The sequence below is a fragment of the Odocoileus virginianus genome, chromosome 4, assembly GCF_023699985.2.
Source record: "Odocoileus virginianus isolate 20LAN1187 ecotype Illinois chromosome 4, Ovbor_1.2, whole genome shotgun sequence".
NCBI lineage: Eukaryota > Metazoa > Chordata > Mammalia > Artiodactyla > Cervidae > Odocoileus > Odocoileus virginianus.
The window spans coordinates 68,763,007-68,790,001 of record NC_069677.1 but is presented as its reverse complement, the minus strand read 5'-3'; the positions used below and the strand labels follow the sequence as shown (position 1 = coordinate 68,790,001).

Genomic DNA, 26,995 nt, shown 5'->3' with positions numbered 1-26,995 from the left:
CTCAGACCCACTAAAAGGCCAAGAGCTATTTCTTAAGAGGAAAGTAGTTATTTGCAAAGAATGACAGGATTTTTCTTCAAAACTCTAAGGATCTGACTTGCGACTCACCTACAGAGGCCACCAAGGGCTCCAAGCAGCATCCCTGTCTGCCAGGACAGTCTAAGGCACCATGGACCTCCAGGGTCCTATGGCCCAAATGGCAGAGTAGCCTGCACAGCAGCCTGGACCGATGCAGAGCCTTCTCTTGTTCTGAGCCATACTCAAAACTAGCACCTTTCCAGATCACTCAGTAAATGCGGCGGGAGGAACACATCACAGGAGGAATATGCTACCTCCAAAATGCAAAGAGACCCACTGGGTGCTATGCCACATTTTTGGTTGTTAGAGGGTCCCAAGGAACAACTTATCCTTTACCTTACACAAGATATTTTGACATGCCCACACCACTTGAGCCCTAGAAGTTTCACTACGGTAGAAGGTCCCTGCATTTTTGCTAAGATTTATTTCCCATCCTTTAACATGCAAATACCAATAATCTGCTACTTCTTGCTCAGTAGGTCTAATCAGCATACTATCATCAATGTAATGGGCCAGTGTAATATCTTATAGAAGGGAAAAGTGATCAAGATCCCTGTGAACTAAATTATAACATAGGGGCTGATACACCCTGAGGTATATAACATGGAGAGCTGATATACCCCTGAGGTATGACAGTGAAGGTATACTACTAGCTTTGCCAGTTTAAGCAAACCACTTGTGGTGGTCCTTATTAACAGGTATAGAGAAAAAAGATTTTCTCCTCTCATTCTTAAGTATTCTCAGACGAATCCAGAATAATGTTTGACCAAATATGTGGACACCCTGTGGCCCAGTCACAAATACCCATATAAACTGAGATTCAATAACTGTTAACATTTTGCCATATTTTCTCAGTTTGGTGTTCTGTGATTACCTAGATGGTTGGGGTGGCGGTGGGGGGTGGTAGGAGGGAGGTCCAAGAGGGAAGGGATGCATGTATATATAGAGCTGATTCCTTTCATTGTACAGCAGAAACCAATGCAACATTGTGAAACAATTATACTACAAAAAAACCCCACAGTTTTCACAAAGGTGCCTGGACATAATATCAACACAGAGATGTACAAAGAACCAGCAACAATCAATTAAAAAATATAATGGAAAAAGGGCCCCAATTAATAATAGCAATAAAAGTTATAAGATAACTAGATAACCTAGGAAACAGAACAAAATATATGCAAGAGCTAAACTTAAAAAGATATAAAGCTTTATTAAAAGGTACAAAGGAAGACCCAAATAAAATTAGAGACATATTTCTGAGTGAGATGATTCAAAACTATAAATGTGGTATTTTTCCAAATAGTAATCTAAAAAGTTAATTCAATCTCAGCTGTCTCAGTGGGATCTGTTTTTGAGTTGACATTGTTCATACAGAACAAATGTGCTAAAAATATATACAAGAAAAAAATTTAAAAGAATACCCCAGAAGGTATCAGAGCTGACTATAAAACTACAGAAATTTGTATAGAAATGAGACACTACAGAGTCTAGAAATAAATCTATGCATCTAAGAGAATATGGCAGAGGATAAACATTTCAATTTCAATAAAGCAGAGAAAGAATAGTCTACAAGAAACTACAAACTCAAATGCCTACAGAAGCCAAGAAAGAGCACAGACAAGTGAAGCAAGGATGACACGGTACTGGGCTGAGGAGCACACGGCCACGCATGACAGGGACCAGGCCTAATCCTGCACTGGGAACCACTGTGCAGGAATTTGTGGCCAGATCCTTTGACTTTTTAAGAGAAATTAGAAATAAGGACTTAAATAAAATCTCTTAATTAAAAAAATTAGTAATTAATTCAAAGTTTAAAAAAACCTGTAAGGGCCCAATAAAATACGAATGCAGGCCCAGCTCAGTCAGTAAACTACCAGACTTAACCGCTCATTTGCTCAGTAACAGATGGTCTATACATCAAGTAAGGTTAGATCACTATATCATACCACAAAGAAAACTAAGTTTCAGGTGGACAAAACATACAAATTTTTCAAAAGTATAACAAAGACCTTAAGAAGTAGATTTACTTATATAATAATAGTATCAACAATAGCAAAACCAAAAAGATAGAAAAGGAAACAAGAGAAATGGCTTAGCAGGGAGAGTAAAGAAAAGGTTTATGGTATCTATTAAAATCTTGTCAGGTTTTTACTGCCCTACTTTGAACTAGGCCAAAGTCTCTTTTCAAGGGACAATTCTAAGTCAAGGTACCAACTTCTAGCAATTAGGTATGTCATGGCAAGACAAGACACACTAAGCACACGCAAATAAAGGATACAAGTATTCCTTACTGATAATTTATTATACTGTGATTCTTAACCAAGGCTCACTGTAAATACCAGTCTTTTTGTCAGCAATACCTGGAAGTATCTCTGGTCGACCAGAGCCTGTTGCTGGCTATCTTTGCTGGGCTCTTCTTTTCCCTCTTTGTCCTCAGCCTTTTTTTGATTGATAATATTCTGTAATCTAAGGGGGAAAAAATTAAGATAATACATATGCTTTACTAAACAGTGGATTAAGATGACAAAATGAGCCAATGATCCAGCTACCCTCCCGTTAACTCCGTCATTTTACATATGTGTATGTGCATGCATACACATGCATATAATCATATATACATTTTTAATTTAAGCCACATTGTCACTAGAAAACGAGAAGACCCTCTCAGTAGACACAATATAGAAGGAATCCCTGAAAACAGAAGGAATTAGACTGATGATGAAAAGTTATAACCATTCCCCAACACTTACAAAGAACAGAATAGGAAAGAACCACAATAGAGAATGAAAACAACTTCCAAGGTGCTCCAAGTTTGATGTTGTAAGGGCATCAATAAACAGTGGGTAGGGCAAACAGTTTGGGCACTGCAACAGCAAGAACTAGAGAGCTTGGTCCTTCCTTCTTCATATTCCACTGGTGCCAAAGAGAAGACAACAGTGAAACCTGCTAATCAAGAGGGCATGAAAACTCAAGAGACCACTGTCCCAGGTGGCTACCAGAACTCTAGGGGAGAGTCTCTGTCCAAAAAGCTAAAAACATATGAGTGTATCCACTTAGAGATATCCAAATAGCTCTAAAAGTCAAGTGTAGTAGACATTTCTCCCCCACCACCTGCCTTAGAAAAAAGTCTCTTATTAAACCTACTTCAAATTAAACATTTTAAATCTGAGTATGCCTATCAGTTTCCTGTGGAACTGTGACCCATTAAACTGATTCCATGACTCAATCATTAATAAGCCTGACTTGCTGTTCATAAAATATTTTCCTACTAAAAAACAATAGCTTTCCCATTGTTTTTTGCTTTGTGAGCTAAATCTAATCTCCATGTGTTAGCATTTGAACTTCGTGTTGTCAGTCCTAATCCAATATTCCTCCTGACTCCTTTCTTAACGTCATCTCTTATTACCATACTATAATTATCTCCTCCACTCACATGTATTCCCCTTGATATTCACTCAACTATTTTTCTGTGCTCTCTGGAGGACATATGTCCAAAACAAAATAAACAGAATTAACTCTAGATAAAAAGTCAACCTCTTTCCTCTAGTAGACACAAAGACCTCCCAATCTATTTTTCACTTGTTGTTCAGTTGCTCAGCTGTGTCTGATTCTTTGTGACCCCATGAACTGCAGCATGCCACACTTCCCTGTCCTTCACAAGCTCCTGGAGTTTGCTCATACTTGTGTCCACTGAATCAGTGATGCCATCCTACCATCTCATCTTCTGCCGTCCCCTTCTCCTCCTGCCTTCAATCTTTCCCAGCATCAGGGTCTTTTCTAATGAGTTGGCTCTTCATGTCAGGTGGCCAAAGTATTGGAGCTTCAGCTTCAGCATCAGTCCTTCCAATAAATATTCAGGACTGATTTCCTTTAAGATTGACTGGTTTGATCTCCTTGCAGTCCAAGGGACTCTCAAGAGTCTCCTCCAGCACCACAGTTCAAAAGCAGCAATTTTTTGGCGTTTAGCCTTTTTTAGGGTCCAACTCTCACATCCATACATGACTACTGAAAAAAGCATAGCTTTAGACTAGATAGACCTTTGACAGCAAAGTGATGTCTCTGCTTTTTAATACACTGTCTAGGATTGTCATAGCTTTTCTTCCAAGGAGCAAGTGTCTTAATTTCATGGTTGAAGTCACTGTTGGCAGTGATTTTGGAGCCCAAGAAAATAAAATCTGTCACTGTTTCCATTTCTCCCCCATCTATTTGCCATGAAGTAATGGGACTGGATGCCATGATCTTCATGTTTTTAATGCTGGGTTTTAAGCCAGCTTTTTCACTCTCCTCTGTCACCTTCATCAAGAGGCTCTTAAGTTCCTCTTCACTTTTTGCCGTTAAGGTAGTGTCCATCTGCATACCTGAGGTTATTGATATTTCTCCCAGCAATCCTGATTCCAGCTTTAGCTTCATCCAGTCCAGCATTTCACATGATGTACTCTGCATATAAGTTATATAAACAGAGTGACAATATACAGCCCTGACATATTCCTTTCCCAATTTGGAACCACTCTGTTCCATGTCCGGTTCTAACTGTTGTTTCTTGACCTGCCTATAGGTTTCTCTGGAGGCAGGTAAGGTTTATTTCTCTCTCTTTAAGAATTTTCCACAGTTTGTTGTGATCCGCACAAAGGCTTTGGTGTAGTCAATAAAGCAGAAGTAGATGTTTTTCTGGAACTCTCCTGCTTTTTCAATGATCCAACGGATGTTGGCAATTTGACCTCTAGTTCCTCTGTCTTATCTAAATCCAGCTTGTACATATGGCAGTTCTCAGTTCATATACTGTTGAAGCCCAGTTTGAAGGATTTTGAGTATTACCTTGCTAGCATGTGAAATGAGCACAGTTGTGTGGTAGTTTGAACATTCCTTGGCATTGCCCTTCTTTAGGATTAGAATGAAAACCGACCTTTTCTAGTCCTGTGGTCACTGCTGAGTTTCCAAATTTGATGGCACACTGAGTGCAGCACTTTAACAGCATTATCTTTTAAGATTTGAAATAACTCAGCTGGAATTCCATCCCCTCCACTTCCTTTGTTCATAGTAATGCTTCCTAAGGCCCACTTGACTTCACACTCCAAGATGTTTGGCTGTAGGTGAGTAGTCACACCACCATGGTTATCCAGATCATTAAGATCTTTTTTTGTATAGTTTCCATTTGACTTCTCATCTATTTACCATATTAATATACTTGACAGTTTTGCCTAAAAGCAGTGCCAAAAGCATACTGTCTAGAAAATAAAAGTAACACAGAAAAGCCAACAGCGCTCTAAGAGGACTACAAGTAAACAGACATATCTGAATTTACATATTAACCTTGCATTCAGGTGAAAAAGTTTAACTTCTCAACAAACTGTTTATAAGTGTGATTAACATTATACTATGGATATACAACATTTTAGTTGCCAGGACAGTAACCTAAACATGTTATTGAATGTACTAGCTACAGTCACTCTGGGAAATGAAATGTGATTCAATTAACTAGGTAAATTAAGAGATACCCTTAATTTAATAACAATGACAATATATCTGGGAGCCTGGTGGTGATAATAATTAGTATTTATTGAGAACCTTCTCTCTGAAGGTACTCTTCGAAGCACTTCACATGTATTAATGTATTTAATCCCACTGTTTTTCTATATTTACAGAAGTTAAGGATTAGTAAAATCTAGGAACTTATGGGAAACTGACCCTTGGTTCAGCTAGTCTCATAGTAAATATTTGCCATAGCGTAATACTTCTGAAAACCTTTGTATTCGGCAAAATCACACATGTGAAAACAATAGTGGTCAGGAGAAAAGTGTTAGAAATCAGAGTATTTAAAAACTGATGCAACTATGTAACTAAACAACAAAAAATAATAATTGGTGCCTCGAGAAAAGTTAAACAGCTCAAGTATGTCTTGAGGTTGTCTCCAATATTACAAAATCCATAGCCAACAGAGCAGAAATGTTGGCTTGAGGATGCCAAGACTACGAAGATGGAAGTTGAGCTCCTGGCCAAAGAAGCCAAGGTTAAAACAGGTGGGGAAAGAAGCACAACTTGCCTTTAGCCTCCAGTCTGTCTAATGCTGGGGTTCAGGGAGGGAGCCTTGGGTACAGGTTCTCATTTTAAATTGTCTTAAAACAGAGCTGAAAGGGCAGGTGCCTACATACTAGTAAAGCTTTCCCCTTTCCAAAGTCTATACTATTCTCCTTTTACCATGGGGGGGAAAATCACATGAAAACAATGCAACTACTATGTTAATCTAATCATTCTCTTACTTTCCAATTACATTTGACTTAGTTGGTGTTTTAGGAACCTGTGTTTGAGCAGACTATGATGCACTTAGAAATATTCCAGGATTGTTTTGTAGTCTCCAAAGTGGTGAGCAGAACCTGAAGGCCATAAAAATCCCCTAAAATGGCTAAGGAATTCTTCACATACTTAGCAGATACTCATTCCACATAGCCAGCAGCAATAGCTATGTTTCTCTGTGGAGTCTGGGAAATCCAGAAAACTGTCCTTCCAACTTAAAAACACTGCTGTCTCCTGTTTTCGATAGCCATCCCCCTAAGTTTCCATGTGCAGACACTTTATAGCTTTTAACTGTGTCTGCTGAAGCCTTTTCATAATCTCATGGTGACTCCCATTCTGGAATTCTATTTGGGAGATGGATGGGGAGCCCTAACTGAAACACTTTTTTCACTTTGACTCAGATATGTTTCCATATCATGCCCTTTCCCTAGCCCATGAAGCCACAGGAGTCATCTGCGCACCATATCACTGACTGACACTTGCTGGGTGCCATTTCATGGGGAAAAATGGGATACCGAGAAACCAGCCCTTTTCTCTTTGGCCTTTTGTTTGTATTATTGAAGTAAGTGAATAAAGCCTTGATGATTAATTTACTTGGCTTATTCTAACTGACCACCTCAACTTCTGCCAGCTCAACACGTGGGTGGTAAGATTTTGATTTTTATTTCCTTCTAACAAAATATAAATACCACTGAAAAAATTAAATAGAATTAGTGTAGTACCTTTGGCTATCTTGCAATGGCAGATCCATTTGATTACTTTCTAGCAACAGAACTTCATAACCAACTTGCTTATAATATTAGCTAAAACAAGCTTTCACATGTTAAATTAATATCATTTGATATTGAAGATTGATTAGTTGAAAAGTAAATACAGATCTAAAGAAAATTTAATTTTCTCTGGTTATAAAACGGAAAGAGACTTTCCCCTCCTTTTCTTGTAGCATTTCCTTTAGAAAACCTGTAGTTGTAAATCCTTTCTAAGTTTGTAGATTCTGATAAAATTTAAATAAGCCTCCTGCTTAAAATTAGCAGTGTCTTGGGAGCCTCAGAACCATCTCTTTGAAATAAGGACATCAAGGAAGAGGGTGCCTTGTCTCCTTTTCCCTACTGAAGCTTAGCCTAGGATCCTGGTTCTAAGTTCTAACTTCCCCTTGTCACAAGATATAATTAAAGGGTGAGATTTCCTTCTGTCTTTGCAATCTCTATAGCATACTGTGTTTAATGCACATCGCAGTCTGGCTCAATATTTATTCCAACTGTTATATAAAACTGTTTCTTTTTTTCCCTACACATGTAGAGAATATTCACTGGGTTGACAGATTTTTATTTCTAATTATTTCCTTAACATCAGTAGCTCTTTGAAAAAAATTCTACCTCTGCCCCTGCAAAAAATAAAAATTTGAAGTTTTACATTAAAAAAGTTTTTTTTTCATTGGGTTTTTGTTTGGTTTTAATTATTATTAGTGTGAGCTTGAGAGTTCAAATGCTTAGGTGTCGGTCTGATTTCTTTCCAAGTTCTTCCACATGCCACCTGTGCAGTATGGGCAAGTTATCTAACATTCTTAATTCTGTTTCACATCTAGATACTATAGAAGTTTAAATTCTAAATGTAAATTTCTAAAAACACAAATCACTTCTTCAAAATTCAACGAAAAATATAGCTAGGATGGTTCTAAATCACAATTTTAAAGTCTAATAATGAAAAGTCACTCTAAAAATCACAGCACAAATCAACAACAAAAAATATATATACAGTAAATTCTCATTATTCATGGCAGTTATATGCAATAAAGTTACTGTATACACTGAATTAGTGAGGACTGAACCACTGCTCCTAGGGGAAATACAGGATTAGGTTCTTGCATGCCTCTCTGGTCACATTTTCCTCAACTGATGAATATATAACCTTGTTTTATGTGTGTTAATGTTTAAAGACATCTTTTTTAATATTGTTGTTTCATTAACATTGGACTCATAGCTAACAGCACTATAACATGTCTAAATGAAGTTTCTCTAACACATATATATTCTCTGTAAGGTACATCACAGCCTTCTTATGAATAGAACACTAGATTGTACTTCAACACCATGCTTGGGACCATCTTGGAGAAATCACCAATAAAAAGCAAAGAATGGAAAACTACAAGTGGCATGTGACAACAGAAACAATGACTGTTTACATCATGAAAGCGGAAATGCGGGGAGAGTATCACCTTGTTGAATAACTGAAAATGTGTATTCTGGGCATGTCCATGAATAACTGTGCAAGTGTCACCACTACTTATTTGAGAATTAAAAAGAAATTATAGCAGGTAGGCAAATTCACAAATATGCAATCTGCAAATAATGAGGAATGAGTAAGTATCTCTATGAATATATGTGTAAGCATTTATGTGTGTATGTATGTTCACTGATACACTTACACTGAAGTCAATAAAAGTCCATTGAAGGGGATCAAGACATGCCACTCCAAAATATGCCATTTTAAGGGAGCTCCTGGTGGCCTAGTGGATTCCAGGCTTTCACTGCCTTGCCCCAGGTTCAATCCCTGGTCAGGGAACTGAGACCCCACAAGCAACATGGTGTGGCCAAAACAAAAACAAAACGTGTCATTTTGACATAAGAAATGTTTTAAACAGAAGGAATTTGAGAATTGATACGTACAGGAAGAACTCTCTGACCTCCCCCCTTTTCCCTGAAGCAGACCAGGAGATCCTCATGTGAGGGTACCCTCAAGGAGGGTAACAAGCTGCCCTCCTTGTACCCCAAGACAAATAAGCATCTTTGTCTCTGAAGAAGGGAAATCCAAACTTTCCCCAGTTTATACCCTCAGCTTATACCCTTTGTACTATTACATTTTCCAACTTTCCACTCACTCTTCATCAAACCTAGTATTAAAATGCTCAGGCTTAACTGTTTCTTCAAGTCTTCATTTCTTCTCAGGTCAGGTAAAACTTACATTAAATAAATTTATACTTTTTTCATGTTAATCTGTGTCAGTTTAATTTTCAGGCCCAGCCAGAGACCCTAAGAAGGTTGTGAAGTTTTCCTCCTCTACACTTTCTCCTCTGACTTTTTGTCCACCTTATATATTCCTCTTCTCAGCTGCTCCTTAACCAATTTTCCTATCTCAGTTAATGTTCCAACAACTACTTCGTTATTCAGGACTAAAAATCAGTCCTGATTAAGTTTATCTTTTTGAGTCTTAATCTTTTCCCCCTCAACTGCCTATGCCTCTAATCCATCATCAATCTATCACCAAGTCTGATCACCAAGTTCTACCTCCAATATTCCAAACACTTCTTACCACCTCCACTCCTGCCACCTTTGACCATGTCACCACCACCTCTTGTCCAAACTCGTACAATAGCAACTCTCACACTATTTTACCTTTGGTACTTACACTATATGGGCTCTCCTGTTGGCTCAGATGGTAAAGAATCTGCCTTCAATACAGGAGACCTAGGTTCAATTCCTGGGTCAGGAAGATCCCCTGGAGAAGGGAATGGCTACCCACTCCAGCATTCTTGCCTGGAAAACCCCCATAGACAAAGGAGCCTGGTGGGCTACAGTCCATGGGGTCGCAAAGAGTTGGCCACAACTGAGCGACTAACACATTTTCACCTATACTATATCAAAATTGTCTTATTTTTTTTCATTGCCCTTTACATAAGCTTCATGAGAACAGGAACCTTTCTTTTTGGTTTATCACTGTAATTTCAGTATCTAGAATGCCAAACAGTTAGGAAGAGGTGCTGCCGCTGCTGCTGCTAACTCACTTCAGTTGTGTCCGACTCTGTACGACCTGTTAGATGGCAGCCCACCAGGCTCCCCCGTCCCTGGGATTCTCCAAGTAAGAACATTGGAGTGGGTTGCCATTTCCTTCTCCAATGCATGAAAGTGAAAACTGAAAGGAAGTCGCTCAGTCGTGTCCGACTCCTAGCGACCCCATGGACCATAGCCTACCAGGCTCCTCCGTCCATGGGATTTTCCAGGCAAGAGTGCTGGAGTGGGGTGCCATTGCCTTCTCCAAGGAAGAGGTACTATAAGTACCTAAAATGTTAAGCAATAGTAGGAAGGGAAAAAATATTAATTGAATGAATGAATGCAACCTTTCTGAAGCTTCCATTTCTCTTTTATTTTTTAGTTTTCCTTCCCTACTATCTTAACTCAATATGTAATTCCTGGATGGCCAGAATACTTGCCTTTCACTGTGGCATGTGTTACCATAAAGAAAAAGGAAATGCAGCTGTCACTGAAAATTGAATCAACATAGGCTAATATAACTGATTTAATACATCTAATGCATATATTAACTCATATCATTTTTAAAATATTTCATCCCCATGCTCACCACACTACTTCAAGTCCCATTCCCTTGAATCAAAGAGTAGACATAGCATCTTCAGAAAACACTATTTGAGGACCAACTTGCTGAAATTCCTGTATGTGCTTTTCAAAGTCATAAAAGAGAAGTGGTGGATATGAATGGTTCACTGCATTCATTCTGATACTTTAAGTTTTAAAATATGATAAGGCTATGTATTATTCAGGTCATCACTACCACCAACAAAAATTTGGGCCTTGTCACCTCTAATTTCAATGATTCTCTTACAATTTCTCCATGACTTCCAAAGTCAGCTAATTAAAATCTTTGCCTTTTATATCAGACAATTACCTTTTCCTTGTTCTTATTTCAAATGAATGTATAGCCAAATCCATTACAGTAGAAAGTTTTTAAACTGTGGAACCAGAAATATCCCTTTTTAGAAGTCTTCTCCACACGCCCTGCCCCCCTCCCCTGCCAGGTTGCCCATCAACCTGGTAATTTTAAGCCACAGCCACTATGAGGTAAGTTGACAGGTTAATAAAAATAAATAATAAGATATAAAATCCCAATAAATTTGTAACTATGATAAAATATAATTACTTGATGTTTTTCTTAAGGGCTTTCTCCAGTTTCTTCACTTGTTGTTTATAAAGTCTTAATTCATGCTGTGTAGGCCTGTAGAAAATAAATCACGTTGAACACATTCAATTTACTTAACAAAACTATAAAGATATTTAATAATAATAAAGTGTACTCTATTACTTGTCATAAATATGCTTAAAAATTCTTAAAATACTTCATAACTGCTAATGAGGTATTTATTGGCCACTGGATTTCTTCTGTGCATCCCCTATTCAAAACTTTCTCCCCACTTTTATTGTTATTAACCTGTTACTTGCTTTAATAGTGAATTATCTCAAATGCACAAACAAGAATAGAGTAAAACAAATAGTGGTGTGTCCATGCCTCAAGCTTTATCAAAGCTGAGTAGTAACCTGTTTAAAATCTTTTAACTAAAACCTTATACAGCTACTTCAAACTCCGTGTCCCTAATTATAGCCACTGCTCTCTCCTTCCCATACCACGGGCTTCCCTGGTGGTTCAGCTGGTAAACAATCCATCTGCAATGCAGGAGACCCCAGTTTGACTCCTGCGTTGGGAAGATCCGCTGAAGAAGGGATAGGCTACCCATTCCAGTTTTCTAGGGCTTCCCTTGTGGCTTAGATGGTAAAGAATCTGGCTGTAATGAGGGAGACTTGGGTTTGATCCCTAGTTTGGAAAGATCCCCTAAAGAACGGAACGGCTACCCACTCCAGTATTCTGGTCTGGAGAATTCCATGGACTGTATAGTCCATGAGGTCACAAAGAGTCAGACACTGACTGAGCAACTTTCACTTTCACTTCCCATACCACAGGTAACGACTAGCCCAAATTTATTGTTCATTATTCCCATGCATGTTTTACAAATTTTCCCCTCATATTTATATAACCATAAATTTACACATTACTATGTGGCAGGCTTTTAAGCCTTACAGAAATGGTTTTTATTGTAGGTATCAGTTTCCTCTCCATTAAAGTATAAGCTTTACAAGAACAAGATATTTGTTTTTTTTTGTTATATATGATATCAGAACTTAGGACCATGTCTAACTTACAATAGGTATCCAACAATATTTAATGAATGAAAAAAGTCTCAACAGTGTACATTCATTATTACTTTCTGTCAACATGTAGAGTGCCTTCCTTCTGTGGTAGTATGCTTGTATATAAATAAACCTTTCTGTTGTATGCCATTTAAACTTTAAAATTTTTCTCCTCTCCCACAACACATGTATATGATGAAATAAGAGATTCTAAAGTAATTTGGAAAAAAATTAAAAACAGTTTGTGAAAGGGAAACCTACTGGTATAGGCTAAATCTATTCTGAGTTCCTAGCCAGTTTTATCTTCTTTCTACTTTCTCATTCCCCTTGCTTACATATTTATTTTTGTTCTTTCTATCATATGAGAGACTAATGATGAAAATGAGTATACAAATATGAGGTCCCCAACATTAGTTTTAGAGTTAAGGGGATAGGATGACTGATTTAACATTCAAAATCCCACTATTTGCTTAAATAAACGTTAAATAAAAATGACAAGTCTCTCTCACCTGGCTTCCAAATCTTTTTGAAGATTCAGCTTTTCACTTAAAAGTACATCTATCTTAGATTTTGATTCCTTGAGTTGATTCTGTAATGACTGCAACATAGTTAATAAACAGTTAACTTTCCTAAGAGATTAATTATTATTTTACTTTATTAAAAAGTATTTATCAATCAGATAGTCCCCCATACCATTAGAAGGCCGTTGTAAGTGGGTGAAGCACTCAGGCTTCTATAATCTTCTTCTTCTGACTGACTTTCATCTTCTTTATATTGTCTGTGAAAAAATAAATGTAGTGTATTTATGAAAAAATTATCTCCAAAGGAAAAAAAAAACTAGCTAACAAAAATTAAATCAATACAATAAGGGCTTGATAACCTCAACATAAACTAAAACTTAAACCAAATTTCCTACTTATTCTTACAGAAAATTGTAATAGAACATACTACTTCCTAACTAGTACTACAGTACACATTTGTTCACTAATGCCTTAACTGGAATTTAAGATCCATGCAAACCAGAAGTTTGTCTGTCTTGCTCTCACCACTGTATCTCACTGCCCAGAATAGGGGGCTTAAGAAGGAGTAGAAAAACACTTGTTGAATGAACAAAGAATATTGTTTTCTCCTTTCAGTACTTTCAGATCACAAAAAACTATATCAAAAAATACTGAGTGTAAGTGGACAAGGCCACAAATTTAGTGGCCCTGATTAAGTCTTCACACCTTCATTAACGAGTTGTATTATTTGGGTAAGTCAGTCTCTCAGAATTTTTCTTCTCATCTGTAGAACAGAGATAACTTCTATCACATCTACCTCACAAAATTGGTTTTAAAAGTAAATAAAAGACATCAAAACATGTGTGAGCTACAAAGTACTATCAAATCAGTATTAATGTTTTTTAAAACTGATAACACTAATACTGGGCCGTCTGAGACAGTAAACACTAGGTACATACAGGCAATGAGCACTTGAAATATGGCTAGTACAACTGAAGAACTAGACTTTTATTTCATTTTAATTAAAATTTTAAAGGTGAAGCAGTGTAAAATATTCTTTTGTTAAACACAACTTTATTGTTCAGGACTACCTTCCACTTTGATGCATCATGTTAAGGTATTAATGTTGCAGCCTGTGTTGTACACTGTGTGCGTGTGAGGTTTGTAGTACTGTATATTAATACAAACTCACCACCAGTCTAGTCAGGATCAATGGATTGATTCAATCAGAATGATACCAATATAACACTGTTTATTCTGATACTGTATTTATGGAGATACCTATATAAATCATAATTGATAATTGATATATTTATTATTTTAATTATAAGAACTAAGGCTTTTAGTTTAAAAATTATGGACAGATTCTTTAAAAAATCAAGTGGAGATGATAACATCTGAGACAGTAAAATAACTGAAACAGTAAACAAAAGAGACTGAAGGAATGTGTCATAAATTTCCTGATGAACGCTACATAATTTACTGCAGAACAAACTGGAAAAGCTGTTGGTTCAGAAGAGATGAAAGAAAAATAAAAAACAGATAAACAGGACTTTAAGAAAAGTTAAACACTTCTGAGCTTCAAAGGACATCATCCAGGGGGAAAAAAAAAAGAAAATTTAAACAACGGGGTAAAATACTTGCAAACCTGATAAAGAACTTGTATCCAGAATTAACAAATAACTCATAATTTGACAAAAAGACAAATAACTCAATTTAAAAATGGGCAAAGGACATCAGTAGGCATTTCCCCAAAACAAGATATGCAAATGGACAGTAAACATATATAAGACACTAATCATTAGTCCTTTGAGATATCACTTTAGGATATTCATAAAGTTGTATCACTATCTCCACAATCAATTTTATTTATATTCTGGCCATGCCATGCAGCACGTGGGATTTTAGTTCCCCAACCAGGGACCAAATCCATGCACCCTATATTGGAAGCAGGGAGTCTTAACCACTGGAGCACCATGGAAGTCCCTCCACAATCAATTTTAGAACATGTTCATCACCCATGGAGAAACACCATCCCATTAGCAATTACTTTCCATTTACTCTCTACCCTGAGTCCCTACTCCACTACAATCCAATTCCTAGGCAACTACGCATCTATTTTCTTTTTTTTATGAATTGCATATTCTGGACATTTCATGTAAATGGAATTGCATATTTTGTGATGTTGGGTTGCAGCAAAAGAGGGGCTCAGGGCAGAGAGTGACTGCTAATGGGTATGGCATTTTCTGTTTCTCAGTGGATGATGCCCATGTTCTAAAACTGATAGCAGAGATGGTGACACAATTTGTGAATATTCTAAAACTACTCAATCATATACTTTAAAATGATGAATTTTATGGCATGTGAGTTATTCTCAATAAAGTTGTTATTTTAAAAAGTTGTTAAATAAAAAATGTTTTAGGAGAATAAAGTAGATAACGATAGGATAGTATTTTCAGCAAATACATAATATCTATACATTAAGAAATTTCCTCTCAACAGTCAAGAGAATCAAAGTCACCAAAATCAAAATTAACCACACACAAAAAACTCCTAAGTTTTTAGCAAAATCTGAGCTTATAACTTTGGCCAGCAACAAAACATTTTGAGGTCTTACACAAAAATAGAAACTATTCTTACATGAAATAAATTATTTTCTAAGAAAATTTTGCTGCAAAATTATGAGAAAATAACTAAAACATTTTTATAAAAAAAAGGAAAGATCTTCAATTAAGCCCACAAACAACTGCCTGGAGAATTCAAGACCTTTCTTATAATACCAAAGAGCAACTGATTTAATTTAAAAATTACATTTATTTTTAGATGAATCAAATGCTCAATTAACATTGTGGGGATGTTCTGTTGTCAGAGGACCTCCAGATTTATTAAGAAATCTTGACAACTGGAGGCTTTAAAAAAAAATCTGACTTACGGCACATCTTTGAATTTTACATATCTATCAAAGAAGAATTTCACCAAGACATGAAACAAACTTTTTCATTTTTCCACAACAGAATGTAGCTCTGTAACATCAGAAATTTAGATTTACTAGGATTTTTAAAAGACTGACATTTCTCATTGCTTTGCTGTACTGTATAAGACATATTGGAAATCCGTAAGTTTTTTTAAACAGACTGTGAATGTCATGAATTCAGTTGTTAAAATTATACAGGACATGTATAAATACTATGCCAGTTTGTAGGACCATTGAAACAAACAGAAAACAATAACTTTAACCATCTATTGTGTTTTTTGTCAATGCTTATTGGTTGAGTCATGGAAAAGTTACAAAGACTAACTATACTGTTAACCTGAATTCAAAATTTTCTTGGAAAAAAAGTACTTGTCAAATGCTCAAACACAAAAAATGGTGTGGTGGTGGTTTAGTCACTAAGCCGTGTCCGACTCAAGTGACCCATGGACAGTAGCCCACCAGGCTCCTCTGTCCATGGGATTTTGCAGGCAATAATGGAGTGGTTTGCCATTTCCTTCTCCAGGGAATCTTCCTGACCCAGGGATCAAACCTGGGTCTCCTGCACTGCAGGCAGACTCTTTACCAACTGAGCTACCAGGGAAGCCTTCTCACTCGTATCACTCTATATATGAGTAAGCAAAATTTGAAGCTACAAAGAAAAAAAGGCATCTTTGTGTCTAGCTAATAGGTTATGAGAATTTACATTGAAATGAAACTTTATAACACAAATCAATATTGTCTTCATACATGTTTTTCTCATAATAATATATAGGAGATTTTAGTTTTAATCCACAGTGTAAATAAATTGGTTGTAAAACTACAAGAAAACTTCAAAGTTTGAAGTTTTTTGCTATTGACAGATTTAGAGTTGCTTTTCAATTTCGCAACATCCTTCTGACTTAAATAGAAGTTAGTGAATTTAAGTTGGGTATAGTTTTTAACCCTTAATTCAGTCAAACCAATTATTCTGAAAAAGAGGAGTCAGTTGTATAAATGTAGATTTAAATATTAAAGGAAAAAAATTTTTGTACTTGACTTAGTTGCTAGAGAACTTTGAGGTATGTATAGAATAATCTGGGTATATAAGTCTATTTTTGAACTAGACTTCATGAAATCTAAATACAGACCAAATACCTCTGATGAAAATTTAGTGTTTAAAAAAAAAAAAAGAAAATTTAGTGTTTGAATTGCGGTGTGCTATAAATTAAAATACCAAATTTCAATGGTTTAGAATGAAAAAAATAATGCGAAGTATCTAATAATATCATTGATTACATGTTGAAATGGCAATATTTCAGATATTAAATAAAATATATGAAAATGTAGTTCACTGGTTTCTTTTTACTTTCTAACTTGGCTACATGAAAAATGCAAAATTATATATGTGGTTTTCATGACATTTCTATTCGAGACAGCTATACTAACCTTTCTCTCAGACCTTCTAAAACATGCTAGTCTTTAACAAATGACCATGACCAAAGAAGGATACTGGGTAGCTTCTATATAAAAAGTACTAAGATAGATGTATGTAGAAGGAAACGGCACCCACTCCAGTAATCTTGCCTGGATAACCCCATGGACAGAGGAGCCTGGCTGGCTACAGTCCATGGGGTCGCAAAGAGTTGGACACGACTTAGCCACTAAACAACAAGATAGATGTATTATATAAACTATTTCCATTTATTAGGTAAGGAACATTTACAGAAGTTATTTAAATTTGCTCAAAGTCTCTCAAATAGTAAGCAGTACTAATGAGATTCAAACTGAAATCTCTCTGGCTTCAAAGCGTGTGTATTCAGATCATTCCCTATATACACTCTAAAATACCTGCCATTATGGCTATCTTTTTCTCTCAAGAGAAACCTAACACATATATATAGTAGAGGAGACCAATTTTAAATTTATGCAGACCTAAAAGGAAATGAGCTTCAGTAAAGAATTCTCACTTTATTTTCCTAGAGTCCTTTATTTAGCATTGACAGAGTTTGTGGTTTTCTTGAAGTAAAAACATAATTTTAAATGTCCACAATTCTCATTTGGACATGGGATCCCCACAGCCAAATTCCTCCCACCCTTTCTTGAATGGCTTCCAGAAGCCCCAGGAGGGACCCAGTGTTGAACAGTATGCTTCTTGGGGGTACAGAGAAAGAGCAAAACTAGAGAAATCTTGTATTTTATTTTCTTCCCTAATCTGAATCATGTTCAATCAGAGGTGAACCTCAAAGTTACCTGCTTCCATTTCGCAACACCACTTAAAAATTTTCTATCTAAAGAGAAGGATGGAATTAGACAAGGAGACTTCACTTTACTAATTCATTATATAGCTATTTTCCCTGGGGTAACTTTACAAATGTCTCCAACATCTCAGAATAAACTCAATCTGAGTCTTGTAGTTGTTATTCCTATGTTACTTTTCTTGGTTCTTTAATCCTATCTACCAAGCCAGGGAAATACTTATTAGTATTGAAAAAAGCTAGCAATATATTCCATGTAATGTATGTTGATATATTAACACTGGGTAAAGAAAAATAGGTAAAGTAAGAGCTGAGAACCTATCATTTTAAAACTTACTTTTCCTCTGTTTCAGAAATTGTAGCATGTTGGCAGTTTTCTAAGACTTCCAACTGCTTAATACTTGCACTCAAATTTCTGCTGCCTTGAGTGCGGCTTCCTCTGCTTTCCCCGAGTTTTCTCATGTATGGAGGCAGAAAGGAAAACCAGTCCATAGTATCCAGAAACTGCCTTTCACAAGCTCTCTGGAGGCCTTCTCAAGCCTGTGCCCTAAAGTAGAGGGTCCAGATGGTGTGCCATAGGTGTGCTGTGCCAAGATATTACAAATATGCCAAGCATTCAAGACAACTGGCCAGAGTTCTTGAGCCAATTACCCCAGTGTGGTATACAAACATCACTTTCTGTGTTTCATGATGAGAAAAACTTTGGACAACACTGCCCTTTAAAAAAGGGTGTTAAGCAGAGTGCTTCTACCTCTGCAAGAGGCCCATGTCCCATCTGTCTTCTTCCTTTGTCTTGCTCCCTGAGCTCTACAGGTATATACATCCTTCTCCCGTGCCTCCTATTTATCCCACTTAGACCTCCAAATCATAACCCATCTTCCTTCATTTTCTCTTCTCTTTCACTTCTTTCAAGTAATATAATACTTGTCAGTTAATTCTTACACCCTCTTTTTTAGAGTTCGCCTGCTTCTTAGGTGATACTAATATCCTCCTGCTGCTGCTGCTGCTGCTAAGTCGCTTCAGTTGTGTCCGACTCTGTGTGACCCCTTAGATGGAAGCCCACCAGGCTCCGCCGTCCCTGGGATTGTCCAGGCAAGAAGACTGGAGTGTGTTGCCATTTCCTTCTCCAATGCATAAAAGTGAAAAGTGAAAGTGAAGTCACTCAGTCATGTCTGACTCTTCGAGACCCCATGGACTGCAGCCCACCAGGCTCCTCTGCCCATGGGATTTTCCAGGCAAGAGTACTGGAGTGGGTTACCATTGCCTTCTCCAAATATCCTACTAGTACATCTCAAAATCTACCTTGAGGTTGCTACAATCTATCAAGTTATTTACTCTTAGAAAAGAGACTGTTAAGTTTTGTTCATTCAATGAACTATGAAAAACCCTCTCCTCAGGACAGACTCCTCATCACTGCAAAGTATAAATGACTTCTACTTTTTCATCTGTGAGAATATTGTGTATAACACAGTCCCTATTTTCTTCCTGCATCTTTTCTCCCTTTAGAGCTGACTCATTTGAAAAGACCCTGATGCTGGGAAAGATTGAGGGCAGGAGAAGGGGATGACAGAGGATGAGATGGTTGGATGGCATCTCCGACTCAATGGACATGGGTTTGGGTGGACTCTGGGAGTTGGTGATGGACAGGGAGCTCTGGCGTGCTGCGGTTCATGGGGTTGCAAAGAGTCGGACACGACTGAGCGACTGAATTGAACTGAACTGGGAGACATTCAATCCAAGTATCTGACCTAGGCATAATTTGTACAAGCCAAAGTACTTCACTTTAGTTAGTCCAATGATGATGGGATTGTTAAGCAAAAAAGTAATTCTTTTCCCTCAAGATTTCATTCCTCATACCCAGATGTTCACTATAAACTCATGACAACCAAATTCAACAACACCTGCAACAGCCTCAGTCCTTTTATTATTTTTAGTTAGAGGACCCCAGTTTACATAACTTCAGAGGCAATCTCTCATACCACATTCTACCTGAGACATTTCAAAGATGGCTACACTAAATCTTCTCTACTCTGACTTCAAATCCCAAATGCTCTCTTCATCAACTAGATTGGGGGTCAGCAATCTGCTGCCTGTGGGCCACAGCCAGCAGGTTTTTTTTTTTCATTAATGTTTTATGGAAAATGGACATGTCAATTCATTTACTTACTGTCTATGGCTGATTTCATGCTGTAACAGAGTTGAGCAGTTGTGAGAGACTATACAGACTAAAATACCTAAAATACAGTCTGGCCCTTTACAGGAAAAAAGTCATACAACTCCTGAATCTACATTAGAATTTATTAAAGATATAGAGTAAAGGTTGCAGATAATATTCAGTCTGGACCATATAATATTTTTAAGAGCACTCAGTTTTAATTGCAAACATTAAAAATCTGCTTTCATTTATAAATCTAACCTTCTAACTTCTCAAAAAAGCAGATTTAGCCATTGGGCTCCCATTACTGCATGGTATCAACTGGCTAGAGTATATAATAAATGGCCTCTTAAGACAGCTCTCCAGTTTGGCACAGTTCCCACCTAACCTGCTTTACTCATTTTTGATTTTCTGTGAGCATACCAATCTATAACCTCTCAAGCTATGAAATTCTTAATTTTGCTTCTCTTTACTCTGACATACTGTGATTGTTCATTTTAGTGTGAACTTGGTTAGACTATGGTGCCCTGCTATTTGGTTAAAGACCAGTCTAAACACTGCCGTGAGGTTATTTTTTAAATGTGACAAACATTTAAATCAATAGACTTTGAATAAAGCAGATTACCCTTCACAATGTGGGTGCATGCATGCATGCATGCCGAGTTGCTTCAGTCATGTCCAACTCTGTGAGCCCTGTGCAATTAAAGACCTTAGAAGGAAAGACTGAAACCTCCAAGAAGAGAGGTATTCTGCCTCCAGATTGCCTTCAGCCTCAACACTGCAACATCAACTCTTCCCTGGGTCTCCGGCTTGCATGCCAGCCTCACAGATTTCAGACTTGCCAGCTTCACAATCACATGAACCTATTTCTTTAAGACAATTCACTCTCTGTATATAAGTGTACATTCTACTGGTTCTGTTTCTTGCTAGAATACTAATATACATATTTACAACTCTATCACCCAGGTTTTCTGTATCAAAGGAAACAGTACCTTCCTTCTTTCCAAGGCCAATAATGTCTTGTTGTTCATTTATAGCTTACTCTTGGTCCTCCATGGGAATGACTGTTCTCCATAGGTTACTACCTCTATCTATGAATATATCAACAAATCCCTTAAAGTTCAGAGAAAGTGGCTTAATTATAGTGCCATTAAAAAGCCTACTCTTTTCCATCTATGAACTTTTGCTCATAGCATACAAGCAGTCTTTTTTTTTTCTTTCTGCTTTCCCAAATTGTACTTATTCAAGCTCAACCACAACCCCCATCTGTTTTGCAATGGCTTCCCTGGTTACCCCATCCAAAACCAATTTGTTCCTGTTATCAACTCCTGTATTACTGACTGACTGTACAGTTTAAAGTAATTACTTTTATTGTGACACTATATATTAGGCTCTTTTAAGTCTCACATTATTTTCCTTAACTATTAATGTGTTTACGTTTAATCTCCTTTACTAGATTGCAAACTCCTAGGAGGTGAGAATCATGTTCACAACATTTTCCTATCTCTACAGAATCTAACACCATGTCTACCATCTCAAAAGACAGCTTCATTTGAAAAGAGAACGTCCCTGAAGTTACTTAATGTTTATCTATTTTATCTGTTCAGTACTAAAAACAGAACACAACAGAAAGTAGGTGCTTAGGTAAATATTTGTTTAAAGAACTGTTCCATTTATAAACAGTGAAACAAAATAGCCTTTATATTAAAGGCCTTAGATATTTATATTAAAGCACTTCAGATTATTTGGCCTTAGATATCTTTGAGCAATTTTTGGTTAGTCAAATACCATTATTTAAAATTTTACCCTATTTCTTTAATCAGATGATAATTGTGCTTTATTCTATATACTTGATTTTGCACTATAATGTTTTATCTTTATCTCATAAATTTGCAAACTAATTAATTAGGCTGTACTTTGGCAGGAAGTTAATCCAATCCTACACACTGTGTTGATATACTCAGTAACTATCTAGTGGCTAGATGACATCAGTAGAACAAATCATAATACCTCAACAAAATAAAAATACTATTTCATCTGTGACCAATACTTAGTGATTATTAAATATACATATTTTAATATAAATGCAACAATGAATTTCAACATAAGTGATAAAGTACAGTCTTAAATATTCTTTATAAAAAGGAATTTATAGTTACATATTAGGTAAATTATACACATATCCAGTAGATTTTCAAAAGTATTTAATGTTTCAAAAGGCCATAAAAGCTTTTGTTGTAATTCACAACTTGATAATTACTTTTAAAAATTTAATACAGGACAAGTCATACCTTTGTTTATGAAATTTTCTAATTTTAGATTCATAGTAATCAATAAGGCAAAGCAACCTAGAAAACAGATGAGTTATTTTCAAAATGTGGTATTGGAACATTTACTATTGTCTCTATTCAATTTCAAATTATACTGATAAATATATGCAAATTCATAAAAAAATTAAAGTGATTTTTGCCAGAAGTATCCCATATATTTTAATTTTAATGTATACATTTTTAAATAACCACAGACATTAAATCTCAACATATTAAATATAGATTCTCCTTGATCAAACAGGTCTACCTTTAAAAATCACTCCCACAGAAACATTTGCCCAAGGCTATAACTTAAGATGAACAAAGTTGTTCAATGCATTATGAGTGAAAACTCAGACACAATCTAAACATTCTTCAACAAGGGAAAAGTTAAATAATGGCACATCCATATTATAGAAAATGAGGAGGCATTAGAAGAGATAATGTAAACAATTTGTAGGAAAAAATTAGTGTTGCAAAGACAAATGTATAACTATTTTTTTGAAGAAAGTAGGTGTATGTATGAGTCTATGTACTGAAAATGAACTATATGACTTCTTAACTGAGGGATAATATTACCCAAACTGGGGGATGGTACTGGTTGTCACACTGAATAGCTGGGGAGGGAGCAAGGATGCTTAAAAGTTCATTAATGAACAAATGAATGCTCATCATGCTCTACAATGAAGAATGGTCCCACCTAAAAAGTCAACAGCACTATTGCTGTGAAACACTTGGAAGAACATAAACCTGCTAAAAAGTGGTTAGCAGGATATGGAATTAGGAGAAGTAAGCAGGTTTATAATACATTACTTTATATACTTTTATATTGTTTGAATTTTTGTAGGCATGCAGTGCTTTTCTAATTTAAAAAAAATCCTCAAAGAAAAATAAAATAACACGACACTTTCACATACTATTCTTTTTAAAGCAAGAATTTGTAGTATTTCACTCTTGTCTTGGGAAAATTATTCACCCATCCCCTTTTTCAGAACTAATTCAACCAGTTGTGCTTTTAACATCGTAACTCTCTGCATTATTCTTTCCCTTCAACTTTCTCCAAGCCAACAGCTTTCATATTATTCTGCAAATATGCTTTAATTTCCTTTATATACTTTACAAACCCTCTCACCTCCCTCCTTCCCCAATGCTACTATCCCATTTCTATTTTTCCAGCATGACAAACTTCATTCATTCTGAATGACTATTACCTCTACCATCAATAAACTTATAAGGAAGACTTACTATGTGTCAAACCAGCAATTGAGCAAATAAGACAGTAAGAAGACAAACACAAACTGATGAGGTGGCATATAAAACTTCTCACCACCCTCCCCTTCAAACATTCTTGTTCCTCAGTTAGCCTGACACCCAAACGTAACTCCTCTTCTGCCTTTTCTTTCTCTGTCTAAACTTTAAAGCTCTATGGAGTTGGGCCTTTCTAACTATAGGTCTGATGGGGCTTCCCCAGTGGCTCAGAAGTAAAGAATCCACCTGGAATGCAGGAGATGTGGATTTGATCCCTGGGTCAGGAAGATCCCCTGGAGAAGAAAATTGTCACCCACCCCAGTGTTCTTGCCTAGGAAATCCCATAGACAGAGGAAACTGGAGGGCCGCGGAGTCGCAAAGAGTCAGACATACCTTTGCAACTAAACAACAACTGGCATGATATCTCTATGTAACTGACAGAAGATGTCTAAGTACATATTCATAGATAAATCCATCCTCCTCCTGTCCCTTTCTCCAAATCTAGCTTGAAATCTGGCTATCTTTGACTTCTCTCCTTCTTTCAACATCTACAGTCAATTGGTATAGACAATTCCTGTCCATCTCTGCAGTATCTCTTTCTTTTCTTTATAGATCTGTGTTATTTCCCAACTAGACTATTACAACTGATCATTAACTGCTTACTCTAAAAAATAAGAGTTAAAATGAAGGAACTGAGCACTGCTCTTACCTTCCCTGTAACAAACCATACAGGGCAACCAGATAGTCCCTACTCAATAGGAAAGGTTCTTTTTCTTGATGGAAGAACTCCAGCAAGAAAAAAAGAAAAGGGAAAAAAGGGATAGCAGAATTGAAAACAAGATCAATGAGCGAAACCATCAGATGAGAAGAGGATGTGAAATTTTATAGGAGAAGGATCAGATTGTTGCTATTTAAACCCGTGAACCATCTTAGCATCCCTGAGAGAAGCTCTACTAGACATATATGTTATTATTAGAAGAATAAATTATCACCTATGAAGTATGTCACCAAAAATACTTGCATCTGAATTTAGATTTAACTTCCAGTTTAGAGGGAACACAGGAGACAGAAGAATAAATTAAACAACATAATAAGGAAGCAAATAGGCAAATCTAGCATGTACCTCTCCAGGACAACCAATCGTTTTCTTCAACAAGTTAATGACATTAAAACAAACAAAAAAAAAGGGCAGAGAAGAGGAAGAGGAAGATTCCACCAGTTTAAGAGATAAAACCATACCCAAGATGAAATCTATTTTTTAAAAAATGAAGAGTCTAGCAACATATCAATTTATGTAGCAAACATTACTGTTTATCCAAGACGGTATGAGGAACTCTTTTGCAGAGATAAGAAAACACTCTATTTTGAGTGATAATGCGTTCTTCTTCTTCCTGTGTTAACCTATAGATATCCTTCTGCAAAGCAGCAATAGTCTCTTGTTGCTCCATTCGTTTTTTCTTATAATGTTCACATTTTGCCTGTAAGAAATTTTTAAAAAATAAATTACAATATGTACATCTAAGACATGCTGTTCTAACAATACTGTACACAAAGCTAGCCTCACAATTTCTATGAAGGGCTGTCTTATTTAAGAACTTCAGTAGGGAGGCTATTTTAAAATGGGTACAAGGTCCAGGAACAATGATACATCATAAATGCAAAACCTGTAACAAGTAAAATCAGCGCAAAATGGGGAAAATATTGTTTATACTTGCATGCATTTAAGGATATGTAATAAGTAAAAGAATTCAATCTTTGTAAAACTAAGTTTATATACAGGTTTAGATGAAAATGATAATCAGGAAGGGGCCAATATTAAAGATGCTGAAAAGAACCATGAATTAAAATTAAGATTCTTAAACGATCAATGATAATTCAGGATTTCAGATGGCTTAATTAACTTAGGCATTCATGTAATATGGGAGACTGCAAACTCAGCATAATCAGGAATTTGTTAAGAAATAATATATACCCCCAAGATTTATGCAAGGGAATGTAAATCCTGAATACTCTCTTGTCTTCAGTGAACTATCACTGGCCTGGTTTTCCTAAAAGACTCTGATGCTGGGAAAGACTGAAGGCAGGAGGAGGAGACGACAGAGGACGAGATGGTTGGATGGCATCACAAACTCAAAGGACATGAGTTTGAGCAAGCTCCAGAAAATGGTAAAGGACAGGGAAGCCTGGCATGCTGCAGTCCATGGGGTTGCAAAGAGTCAGACACAACTAAGCAAATGAACGACCATGGCTTCCATCCCTCTAGGTCCTTTGAAAGGTCATTATCAGCAGCACCATCATTATTATTAATACACTTTTTATAAAGTTCAGTGAGAAGCCCTATCCCCATCTATCTGCAAAATATTAAGACACTACTTTCAGTAGGGGCGCGCATCCAAGCACATGTTTTCCTACTCATAGTGTCAAGTTTACACAGACTTAGAGACCCTCGGGGAAAAAAGGAGACTCAGCTTCTGGGTACCATACTATCTCTCAGTAACCACCCAGAGTTTATTCTCTGCCTCAGCCCCACCCTGAGCCAGGCAGAAGATCTATAGTCAAGTGACTTAAAACTAGAATGGCTGAAATTTTCAACATTGCACAATATAAAAGAATCACGTGTATCTCTCCTAAGACATTCTATAAGGTTAGCATTACCCTAGTACCCAAACCAGACAACACAAGCAAAGAGAACCACAAACCGATATCCCATCATTTAAACAATGATGAAAAAATGCAACAAACTGAGTTTAGCAAACCAAATTCTAAGCAGCATATTAAAAGGATTATACACCATTACCAAGTAGGATTATTCCTGGAATGCAGGAATGGTTCAACATATGAAAAAAAAATGTAATACACTACATTGACAAAATAAAAGGAAAAACAAACAAACACCACATGACAATCTCAATCAGTGCAGAGAAAGCATCTGACAAAGTTCAATGCCCTTTCAAGATAAAAACACTCAAACTAGGAATAGAAGGAAACTACTTCAACATAACAAAAGCCATCTATGAAAACATCATATTCAACATTAAAAGACTGAAAATCTTTCCTCTAAGATCAGGAACCATGCAAAGATAATTGCATTCACCATTTCTGTTCTATATAGTACTGGAAGTCCTAGCCTGAGCAATTAAGCAAGAAGAAGAAATAAAAGGCATTCAAGTTGGAAAGGAAGAAGTAAAATTATCTCTTTGCAGATAACATGATCTGAAACACACAAAACCC

At 36.5% G+C, this 26,995-nt stretch overlaps 1 protein-coding gene across 4 annotated transcripts in view; it reads right to left on the bottom strand.

Annotated features, from left to right (window-relative positions):
- CEP70 (centrosomal protein 70) overlaps positions 1–25,266 on the bottom strand; it is a 40,417-nt gene extending 15,151 nt beyond the window's left edge. For 3 of the 4 annotated variants that reach the window (XR_011487351.1, XM_070466680.1, XM_070466682.1), the window contains exons 1-6: positions 25,073–25,266; positions 22,499–22,555; positions 13,038–13,122; positions 12,854–12,942; positions 11,302–11,376; positions 2,439–2,544 (exon numbers count right to left, since the gene is read on the bottom strand). Coding sequence is in view for 3 of the 4 variants with exons in the window: in XM_070466680.1 (XP_070322781.1) it covers positions 2,439–2,544; positions 11,302–11,376; positions 12,854–12,942; positions 13,038–13,122; positions 22,499–22,555; positions 25,073–25,212 (552 nt within the window). In the remaining variant the exon portion in view is untranslated. The remainder of the gene's footprint in view (positions 1–2,438; positions 2,545–11,301; positions 11,377–12,853; positions 12,943–13,037; positions 13,123–22,498; positions 22,556–25,072) is intronic. The other variant, XM_070466681.1, reaches the window with a different exon arrangement.
- Positions 25,267–26,995: the final 1,729 nt, after the last annotated feature.